Source organism: Epinephelus moara, chromosome 7, assembly GCF_006386435.1.
Source record: "Epinephelus moara isolate mb chromosome 7, YSFRI_EMoa_1.0, whole genome shotgun sequence".
Taxonomy (NCBI): domain Eukaryota; kingdom Metazoa; phylum Chordata; class Actinopteri; order Perciformes; family Serranidae; genus Epinephelus; species Epinephelus moara.
The window spans coordinates 3,762,111-3,774,134 of record NC_065512.1 but is presented as its reverse complement, the minus strand read 5'-3'; the positions used below and the strand labels follow the sequence as shown (position 1 = coordinate 3,774,134).

The following is a 12,024-nucleotide window of genomic DNA, read 5'->3' as shown; positions in this document are numbered from 1 at the left end:
GTCTGCGATGGATGTCTGAATGAATCGCACCTGGACTGTGATTTCAGAAATCCTTAATGAAGGAAAATAAACTGGCCAAAACAGCCAGTGGAGAGCCACACAGTGAGAGCTAAAATAATCAGTATGACAAAAGTTAAATGATCAAAGACAAGACTTATAAATGTGAAAACTTCAGATCACCCTGCTCACAAAAAGACTGAAAGGCAGCTTCTTTCTTAAAGCTGTGGCTCCACTGAACTCAGACATCTCCACAGACAGCTGATGAGCTGCAATATTTTCTTCATGTCACTCCAAGTTAATGACATCACTCCATATTGAGCCCAGTTGCAAGAAGAAAATGTTGGCACCATACATTTCTGCAAACCCTGGGTAGTTTCATACGTATCATATCAACGTTTCTAAAGTGACATAGTATATGAGCTGACTTTGTCATTGAAAGGTGGAGGGGTAGGTGGATGGCGTGACACCTACACAAGACATCTGCCAAGCTGCAGACCACTGTTCAGGACCAACAGATAACAAAACCAGTTGTGTTTTAGTGAGTCATTGCTGTGTTTTGAGCGGCTCTTCATCCCCCAAACATGGGTGTTTTTTACAGACCCGTGGCTGCTTCTCCAGCGGAGATAGTGACACGAAAAGTTGATGATTTTTATTGCGACATTGCTGCATTTCTGGTGTGGATTGTGTCCCCAAAAGCAGGTCTTTCAAGCCGAAAAATTATTGTTGTGATTTTGTTTCGCAGATTTTGGTTTGCAGAAACATACAATGCCGACATTTAATCTGGCATTGGGTTACCATATCTGTCATATTCCACCTTTAAAGAGGTTTTGCTGCTGCTGATGTTGCACACTTGCTAACTGTATTTTTGTATCCTTATTATTGCTCATATTTTGTACTAATATTGTTCAGATTCTGTACTTTCTTTATCATTGAACATTTATCGTCTCTTATTTCATTCTTGCCTTTTTTTCCTTTGCAAATATGTGTGAAGTTTTTAATACTGATGCACCAATGGGCAAAAATACCATTATAAATTTTGAGCATATTGTAATTATTGGTCTGAGAGAAAACTATTCTTCAGCACCTCCTCTTGGCTGTTTCAGGCTTTAGAAAATCTAACTGACATGACAGGTGACACTGGCCAATCACAGGTCTTTTTAGAGAGAGGGTGTTCCTATTGGCTGATTTACATTTGCAAATGCGTGTGCATCTGCTGTAGCAACCCAAATTCAGCCAGTAGAAACCCCAGCTTGACCGGACAGCCCCAACTCCCTGCCAGAGTAGCAAACTTTCTGTTGCTGCTGTTACATAGGTTAGACCTGGTGCTGCCTCTGGCCACTAGCCCACTGTGACACTCGGCACTTAGGAGTTTACGCTACAGCTGCCACTACAGCTGCCGAGTGAAGGTTCGTCTCACAAGCTTCGGGAAGCGGTGGAGGGAAGGTGGGGTCTGATAATCATAGAGAAAGAAAGCGGAGCAAAGAGGGGCTTAGCAAATGTGCTGCTCGCAAAGGTACAGTGAAATAAAATTAAATATCATGATCATTTTTCATTCATTCATCCATCATCTTCACACACTCATCCTGTGCTGCTCCTCATTCTCCTAGCACATGATGCACTGTATCACACTCACATTATAGCTATTTTGGACGTGCACACAGTCTGCCTGTCTGTTCCTCTGCATTCACACCACATCATGTCAGCCCACAGAGCTGTACACAGCACAGTGACTTCCTCCACACATTCCTAGGTGTGTATGTGTGTGTGCGTGTGAGGATGCACGAGAGTGTACGTGGTGGGCAGACACTCTGGCCAGTTTGCCACGGCCATTTCCTTCAAATTCCTGAACCTTGACTTCAACAGGAGGAAGAGAGTGAATGACAAATACAGAGAAAGAGTCTGTTTGGGTTCGAGGTGGAGACACTGAAGCTTCACACACAACGGCCACAAAAACAAGGCTGACACTCCCCGTGACTACACACACAACACAAACAGCAGCCTCTCCCTCAGGTTGTAGACGGGAATGATTTTCTGTTTACATATTTTACTTTGATTTTCTTAAGCAAACAGACTAAACAAGAATGGTTTTGTTTCAGAAGTGACTTTGCACTTTACTTGCTGCCTCTGTCAGACAGCTGTCCGTCACAACTTTCCACAAACATCAAACTACCTAATGCTCTCTGTTTTTTTTCTGAGTGTGCTGCTTTTACATTTAGGAGGCTTGTGGATTCACTGAATGAAACCAAGCTTATGCAAAATGACTTTCCAAGCAAGTCCACTGTCACAGACAAATTTCCACTGTGGGAATAAAATCATGAGAGTTTTGCCAGAGCTGTGGTGTGCTCCTGTGATCATCGTTTGGTGTTAGGTGGTCAACAAACTTTTCTTAAGTCAGTCTTTTTCTTGTCTTGGAATTCTGATTAAAAAACGTCAACATTGTCAACAACCAATAGCTGCGCTCTCTCTGGCACCAAACAGGAAGCAGCAAACCTGGTAGTCTGGGGCCGTTTAGTGGCCGTTTTGGTAAGCAACCGGAACCAGGGCGAGAGAGACAGGATCCAGAATTCGATGGATGCGCCTTTCCGTCAATTAAATTCGTCAGGCAAAGCTTCTGTAGCGGCTTTAAAGAGGTTATTTTATGTACCCGACAAGTTTCTTGAAGAACCTCTTCTAAAACAGACTGTTGTACGTCCATGTTTAAATGATTAAAATGTATCGATCATGGCGACAGTCTTCACTCTTCGTTCTTTTCCGATTCAACTTTCCAACGTGGAGAAACCGGAGAAAGAAATCGATGGTGCACCAGAATTTAAAGTTTTACTTTGGTGAACACTTTTACTTTGGTGAATTCCGGATCCGCTCTCTAGAACGGAACCAGAATCCAGACAAAATTCAGAGTGAATGGAAACCAGGCTCTTTGCCATATGTGAAGAGCCTGGTGACGCGAGGCTAAGTGGTCTTAGTCTTAGTGAAAGGGGGAGAAACTGCTGGAGCTGTGAAGTGAACAAGATTTTTAAACAAGAATATTGTTGGCATATGATGTTTTTTATCTTGTGTTTCTAGAGCCATGTGTTTTTGCAGACATGTAAGGAAGTGTTAATATGTCATATTTCTTTAAGGGAGTCTGGTGTGATATTTTCCACCAGGAACAGGATGGGGAATAATCTCAAAAGGAATCTAGTTGTAGTCTTGCAAACAGTGACCCTGCGAGATCCCCATTCTTCGCAAAATCTCACAGTCTTTAGATTTGAGAGCGTGTCAGAGTCTTTTATAAGTAAAGTATTCTGGTTAATGGTCGGCATTTTTCTTATTTATTTGTTTCCAATTTCATTACACATAACCAGACTTTTTAAAATACAGGAGATGTTTTTTGAGCCTTGTTACACTTTCTTACGTACAGCACATACCTCACTATGGAACTAGATTAAAACAAACTGAGGACGCAACAAGCAGCAATGAATTTGTGTCTTGACGTGGGTGTGTCTGGAGTGACATTAAAAAGACAAATCTACCTCTAATACCTCTACCTCTATTTTGCCTTCCTGTCAAACAAACTGAGAATCAATGGATCTATTAATGTTGACTTAATGTAAACTTATAAATTAATAAGCTAATTTTGAGCTACAAACATGGTATAAACCAATAAAAACTGGAGGGTTTGCAGGTATGGAGACACAGCCAGAGGCATATCCAGAGAAGTGTGTGTGCACGCTCGTGTTTAAGGCATACCTAAGCTTGTTTTTGCTTGTGTGTGTGTCAGGTGCTCAAGGGTTTACGAAAGGATCACAGTTTGATTGATGCTTAACCTAAAGTTAAGTAAACAAAGGACTGTGCACACACATGGGTGAAGGAGAAGGTATGGAAAAAGCCAGACAGAGCCGGCCTGTGATATGAGAAAACATAAAATCAAGCTGTCCTATGTGCAGGTATTTCCACCATGTGTGCTCACCTGCTGCGTTAAAGTACAGTGACATGTGCTTGGAAGCAGAGCACCAGCATGTAGCTACAAGATTTTGTCTGGGCTTAGTGGAGCACTGATAGACAGGCAGGGGACAGGGAGGGAGGGAGGGACGGGGAGGGGTGTCAAAGAGGAAATTTATAAAAGCAAATAAGAACAGAGGGGAGAGGAGATGAGACAAAAAAAGAGGAGAGTCGAGAGGTTGTCCTCTTGGTGTGAAAGCAGCCAGTGTGTGAGAAGGGCCACGCAGAAAAGGGGGAGGACGAGGGGGATGGGGCACAGAAGAAAGTAAAGACAGTGTTTGAAGCAAAAGAGAACAGAGACGGCCTTCATGGTTGAGCTGGTGAAAGGGGTGCCCTCTTAACCCTCCGCTCTGAAGCGAATGTGTGTAAGTGTAGACATACACACACACACACTCATACACACTGCCCGGTGGGATCGACCACTGCGCTCATCTATCCAGCCGGGGCACTGCAGCCTGTGGTTGTTTGCCCAGGATGGAGCACCATACCTGGGAGGGCTGAGTGACCAGGAAACACACCTGTTCCACATTACACACATTACACACACTTCAGTTCTGGGTAGTTTCCAAAGCGGAAAAAGAGTCAGTCCAAAGCATCTGTACACATAAACACAGCTCCCCACCCCTGGAGCTCCCTCAGGTTGGATATGGGTTATTGGTTTATGATCGTCCATGTTTTCCTTTCCGTGTTTTTTTCCTTTCCTGCACAGGCCAGGCTTTTTTTTAGCATGAGATCACTGCGTTTTCTGTATTCAAGGTATTTACCTCTCTTTGAAGGCTTTCTCACCCATCTCACGGGCTGCTCTGCGGACCTCCTCCGGAACTGCATCTTTCTCAGCCTGGGACACCTGGTAGACTTTGTGTCCTGCGTCTAGCCGATAGGGGCCTCCTTTGCCACCGAGTCCTGCCGTGTCTCTGCCGCCTGCAAAGAAGCATCTTATTAGAAAACCTGAACGGAATCTGCAGATTTTTTTTTTTACATTTTTTAGCAGTGATCCAGGGTGGAAATCTGTTTAAGTCAGTGGAGAAAGCAGAGACAGTCGACTTTAATTAATTAAACGGTCATTATTTTCAATTAATTTGTGTTGACTGACTAATGAATTAATGGACTAATCATTTCACCTCTATTATAACCCTTATTTACTTTCACACGGTCACATACATCTGATTCTGGCAGCTGCCTGGTAACGCTGCAGTCTTTACTACCGTCCTCTAAACCCTTCATTAGCTAAGCAGTGGGAGGTTTAGTTTCTCACTCAGGGGCAACTAAGCACCAGTGCTGTCTCATATTCACCTCCCTACCTGCCATCAATCATTGTAAAATGTGTGTGAAATGTCACCACAGATTTCAATCAGCATTTGGTGGACTGTTGGGATTTGAGCGTGTTGCTAAACCAGGAAGAAGCACTGGTTACCTGTGCCTCCTGCCCACTGGTTTCCCCCAACGTGAGGAGCGTTGTTGGGGTCGATCTTGCCGTGTTTTGGCGCAGTGACATCCAGGCCGCTGTCCCTCTGGATGGTAATCTGAGAAGAGAGGAAGGAGAGATGCCATGTGGGTCAGATTTGATGTTTTCAGGTGGATTTCAAGTAGAATCATCTGAAAGGTTTCAAGGTGGAACCGTTATAAAAGGTCATAGCAGGAACCAAAATGGTTTTCCTAAGGCACAAGCCAAAGAGCCCTAAATGGTTGTAGTTTGCGCCTTTATTTCTCAGAGTTTAGTTATAGTTCCTACTGTATGTTGAGTCTGAAAATGCTAACATGCTAACAGACCCCTGAACTCTCATCCCATCAGGAGAAACTATAACAACCGCTGGGTGTTACTGAAGTTTTTCAGTTTGATGCTGAATAAAAACCCCACATTTGCACAAAGACTGTCAACATTTTCCCCTTAAGATGCTGCTGAACTGTCACACTAAACATTTCATAAAAAAGACATACATGTACATATACATAGAGTTTAGCTGATCAGTTATTGAATAACATTCCAAACCACTGTGGGAGTCCAGTTTCATGAGAAAAGCTGCAGTGTTTAAAGCACTCTCTGGGAAAAGCTTCAATGAAAACACATTGAGTCGTGGCTGTAGTCGAATACGCACTTTGCCACTAATAGAGACATATTAGATTGTACTCTTTTGTTTTCCAAGCTTCTCCTGAAATCCTCCTCTTTGTGTTTACCTCCTGATGAGTTGAATAAGTATGTGAGACAGCCAGAAAAACGCCCAAACAGCCAGCTACCTACCACACAGTCAAAGCATTAAGAGAATGGACCCTGTATCTCTAAAGGTCTGAGGCTTCGGCAGGACGGACAGAATAGTCTCTGTCTCTCTCTGCAGGAGACTGACGGAGTGGGAGGGAGCAGAGACACAGAGTGGTTAAAGCTTCAGATTCTTAGGTCCATCTCAGCAGCACCGTCAGTGCCAAAATCAGCATGCCGGCTCTCACACTGAGGCAGGGCGGCCGGCCAGAGTCTGGCACGCATGAGGGAGTGAGAGAGGAATGGGCAGTTCAGTGGGAGACTAAGTGTATCCCCTGTAGCTCAGCTGCATTCTTACATACTGCAGGAATTTGAATGGTATCTGTGGGGGATGAGGTTTGTGTGTGTGTGTTATTATCTTGGCTGTTTTTGATTTCTGCTTGGTTCATGGTGTACTGAGCGTTTGAAAAGAGACTTATCTAGTAGGAGCAGCAGTCGAGCGGAGAAGGACCCCTCCTCTGTCTCCGCTGGCCCCGTGTCCACACCTCAACTGACACAGTGAAGCTCAGAGCTCAGGCTCTGTTCTCACATCGTCATGAAGCTGCTGTATCAGCACAGCTCTCTATATTTAGCACAGATTAGGAGGGTCAGGCTGATATAAACCATGTCAGATTATAGGACAAGATAACACTCAGTGTGGGAACCGGCTCATACAGTGGACCTACTGTCCTGCAAGTGTTGGACACGATACGTTTCAATGCTCAAACAGATTCACACTGAATGTATGAGTTATTAAACTGTGCCTCTCAACCTTCCACCAAGTGTCCCTGCTGTTTTTCATCTCTGCTGTCACAGCTGAAGCAGATGTTGGTTTTAAATGCTGTTCATAGGGGCACCTTGTTAATAGCTGAAACACTGGTTCACTTTTTCCACACACATTTTACAAGCCAGCCTGGACATTCAACTGTCAGTCTCCCATGAAAAAGCTGTCCTCTTTAACCTCTCCAGCAGAATAAATATCAGTGTGTGGGAGTGGAAAATAGAAATAATGATCAAAATCACTTAATTTAAACATTTCTGGAAACAATCCAACAAACTTCCTTATTTTAGAAAATGGTACCTATGATGAAGAACTATCTGTTTAAATCTTTAAAATGAGAGCACCGTGTATTTACGCTACACTATGAATGCCAGCAGAGGGACAACGCACAGGGCAGCACAGTGGTGCAGTGGTTAGCATTGTCACCTCACAGCAAGAGGGTTCCTGGTTTGAACCCCAGGGTGGGGGAGCCCTTCTGTGTGGAGTCTGCATGTTCTCCCTGTGTCAGCGTGGGTTTCCTCCAGGTGCTCCAGCTTCCTCCCACAGTCCAAAGACATGCAGGTTAATTGGTGACTCTAAATTGTCCGTAGGTGTGAATGTGAGTGTGAATGGTTGTCTGTCTCTATGTGTCAGCCCTGTGATAGTCTGGTGACCTGTCCAGGGTGAACCCTGCCTCTCACCCAGTGTCAGCTGGGATTAGGGTTGTCATGAGAACCAATACTTTGGTACCAAGTTGATGCCAACACGCAAAAAATACGTCGGTACCTGTTTTTTTTCGGTACTGTAAGGACTTTGACTTTGCCCTCAGCGGGCCGTGTCGATTCCTGTCGGAACTGACGGGGGCAGTAAGCGCGCGTCAGTCTGTGCCGAGGATGAGCGCCGAAGAAGAACGCCTGTTCTCCATCGTCTTTGCTAGAAACAATGGCTTCTACAAGTGCTGCTGGAGCCACAACACCTTGGCTTGTCGAAAAGTCAGGTAGTAGGAGTCGTGTGTGGAGATATTTTGCATTTGAGGCAGATGAAAGCAGAGTAATCATAAACTCACAAAAACCAGTGTACAAACGGTGCCTCTGAAGTTTCCAGACCAAACGAGGAAACACTTCAAACCTGGCTAAACACTTAAAAGACAGACACCCTGACTCGTTTAAAGAATTCAAGGTGAGTGAGTTTCAATTTACCATCACTTGTGTTATGTTATACTTATCCTGAAATGTACGTTACATTATTTGGGTTTGAGAGCCAGCTTACTGCGTTTATAGGGGCGGCTACTAGTACTCGCTACCTTACGTTATAACTTACCCTGGAACAGATGGCTAACGTTATGTGACATTAACGATACCGTCTTTAACGTTACTTAACGTTGCGTTTCAAGCAATTATTATCAGACTAATTGTCTGTCACCATATCCGTAAATTCAAAGTTTGAAACAGTTTTAATAAAGTAGTGAATTTGGAATATCATGAGTTCTGTTTTTTGATTTTTATCATGGTATCGAATGAGTATCGAGAATCGTGGAAATTCACTGGTATTGGTATCGACAACTGAAATTCTGGTATCGTGACAAGCCTAGCTGGGATAGGCTCCAGCCCATCCGTGACCCCTAACAGGTTAAGAGAAAATGAAGGAATAAGGAATAAGGACGACACACGGCAACAAAAATGAAAAACAAATATGTTGATATACACCATGTATATCAATATATTTTTCCTCCCATTAACCCACACAGACTGGTGGATCAGTCTCTTCTCTCTCTCTGTGCTTCAGTCTTCCCTTCATCAGTAAATCTGTAGATATTCCAAATTATAGCAACCAGACACAACCAAAGTGTCTCAGCTGAAAGTATTCTACGCCTCCAAAGTGTCCTAAAGCCCTCTCAGCTGTTTCCTGAGGAATGCCTGGCGTATACAGCTGAGAGAAAATGTTTTGGTTGACGTGGGGTCTTAGTTTACAGGTGTACCTAATAAAGTGGACAGGTAGTGTAAGTCAGCTGCAAGGCAACAAGGAGTTACAGTGGAAAGACCAAAAATATGGAAATCTGTCAACCAGAGAGCACAAACAATTATATTTCTAAAATGTCAAATATCCCACAAAGTTCATCTTGATCACGAGTCTTTCATAACCAAGTTCAAGGGATCTTTTTGTAATGTCTCGTATCTTACGTGTCTGTATAGAAAGAACTGGTACAGACCTGTATGTCATTATAATTACCAATCAGTAAATGCAGCCTGTAGAAGACTCAGGCTTCTACAAACACACAGAGTCACAGAGTGAAACGCAGACACACCAGGATCATCATCTTAAAAGCACAGCTGTGTTAGCTGTTGACGTTACAGATCTACATGACAAAAACTGTCCGTTCCTCACATGACGCTAACAGTCAGGACGGCGGGGGAGGGGCTGTTTAATAACCAGCAGGGTCTCAAACGTGGGCACATTAAAATGACAAACATCCTCACTGTCCTACGCAGCTGCGAACCAACACAGCATCTGTGTATCAAAGAGCTTGGCTTCAGTGTTAATGAAGATCAACAGGAAGTGTGTGTGTAGGTGTGTGTGCCCGCTGATGATCTGATGTCAACCTCAGTAACCAGAGAGATCTTGGCACCATAGCTCTGCGTTGAGGTAAAGGGTCAGAGGTTTGAGCCTCTCGTGTCACCACAGCTCACCTTCAGGAGCTCACCTCCGCCATGTGACCGCTCTCTCATTACACACTAATGTATGCGCGAGTCATACGCCGCATACGGCGGAAAACAGCAACAAGAACATGAGCTTTGCTGCACACATGCCGGAGCCACGTTGGGAAACGAGGGCGTGCACCTGATGCATAGGAATGTGCCTTCAAAGGCTTAGCTGTCCAGGCTAGACGTATCGTTCTCATGAGTGTTTATGGATGTGATTACGATCACTTGATAAACACATCACACACTCTTTTCCCTGACAACACCACTTCCATCAGGCCTGTCGGTGCATCTGTTGGGCCCTGATGCTCATTATGAGTGTCTCGGAAATCTGTCCATCTGACAGGAAGTGGAGCTATCAGTTTCAGTAATCCACCTGCAGATAAAACTCTCTTACTGGTGACAACATTCCTCATGTGTGTGTCCTCATGCTGGTAATGGACTCTATTCTGGCTCGACCAGTAAAAGAGTGACTAATGCTCTGCTTTTGGTTTTAGAGAAATGTTGAGTGACGCTTTACAGCATGTGTCCATTTTGGGCTTTTAGAGCGGCCACACTCGGTTCAGGTTCCGACTGTGGTTGTAAAAGAGGCATGAGTCATTTGGGCACTGCAGCTACAGGGTGACGTGTGTGTGCGTGTTTGTGTGTCACATTACAATGTCCCAGCAGAGATCCTGGGGCGACCTCTTGCTCACCTGATTCTTGGGTACAAATCTGACCCGCGACCCTTTACTGTGTGTCACCCTCTTCCTCTCCCTCTTTCCTGTCACTCTCCAGTTGTCTATAATAAAGAACTAGATTACCACCTCACAGTTGTATGCCTCCGTGAGTCCATCACGTTATTCTTTACATCCACGCCTATGAAAACATAGATGCTGCAAGTTCATCCTTGAGTCCTAGTAGACATTTGTGCCAAATTTGAAGAAACTGAGCTCAGCGCAAGTTCAAGACTTTCTTTATACTTTGTTCATTCATAATTCTCTCTCTCTCTCTCTCTCTCTCTCAGTCCCACTGCTTCCTCCAATCAGCTGACTATTGGCATTCCCTCTCCTGGTTAGCCAATCACACTTTGCCACAATCTCCTTCAGCCATTCATGTTGCTGCTGCCAAAGTTTAAATCTGTTCTCCTCTCTGCTCCTGTCAGCTGTCATTTTAGACTCCGTTCACCTCCTGTCACCTTATCCAGAGCCCAGGACGAGCTCATCACCCCTCTTCACATCTAGATCCTCCACAGATCCTCCACACAGACTCCATGGGGAGGGGTTCCCTAATCTACTACATCTTTACCACCCTCCTGGAATAGATGACATCATGATGGGGTCTAATTGCCAAAGACTTTCTCAGACTTATTTCCCTCTGAACAAGTCTCGCCTGATTGAAATTCCCTCAAGACATTCTTGAGATATCACATTCACGAGAGTGGGACATACATATGTATGGCTGGACGCCACACTTAACGCCAGTGCAAAGGCATAACAGCCTAAATATAATAATTTAAAAAACAATACCATGTCCCAGCAGGGATCCTGACAGCAGGACAAGATTCACTAACTACATCAATACCCAACTTGTTCTCACTCTTAGGTCATCAAATACAGAAGCTAGGTCACGCCCCTTGGTGTCTGATACCAAAGTACAAGGCACCCTTGAGCATCTGTATGGGACGCACCAGGCTTTCAATTAACTCCAATGTAAACCCATCCATGACAGTATTAGAGGCTCAGAGCAACTGACGTAGAATAAAGAGTGACAAACTCCACCAAGGGACAAGGTAGATGTCTGGGTCAAGCCAGCACAGGACTTTCACCCAGGAGACCCCACGTCTTCATGTTTTTTATTGGCCAACTGTCACTGTTATTGGTTATTTAATCTTATTCTTACTTTTTTAAATGGTTTTAATATTATTGATAATCTTACTGGTTGGTTTGTTGATCTTAATTATCCATCCATCCATCCATCCATCCATCCATCCATCCATCCATCCATCTTCAATCGTTTATCCAGGGCTGGGTTGCAGGTCCCGCAGGCTGAGCAAGGAACTCCAGATGTCCCTCTCCCCAGTGACGCTTTCCAGCTCCTCCTGGAGGACCCTGAGGTGTTCCCAGGCCAGATGAGATATATAATCCTCCTAGCATGTCCTCGGTCTGCTGGGGTGCTTCCTACCAGTTGGACATGCCAGGAACACCTCTAACAGGAGGTGCCCAGGAGGATCCTGATCAGATGCCCAAACCACCTCAACTGACCCCTTTTGATGCAAAGGAGCAGCGGCTCTACTCTGAGCTTCTCGCAGATGTTTGAGCTCCTCATTATCTCTGAAGCTGAGCCCACCCACTCTACAAAGGAAACTCACT

General features: G+C 44.5%; 1 protein-coding gene across 1 annotated transcript in view; it reads right to left on the bottom strand.

The window, feature by feature from the left end:
• vwa8 (von Willebrand factor A domain containing 8) overlaps positions 1-12,024 on the bottom strand; it is a 105,004-nt gene that overhangs the window by 16,133 nt on the left and 76,847 nt on the right. The window contains exons 38-39 of the mRNA XM_050048688.1: positions 5,396-5,504; positions 4,746-4,902 (exon numbers count right to left, since the gene is read on the bottom strand). Coding sequence (XP_049904645.1) covers positions 4,746-4,902; positions 5,396-5,504 — 266 coding nt within the window. The remainder of the gene's footprint in view (positions 1-4,745; positions 4,903-5,395; positions 5,505-12,024) is intronic.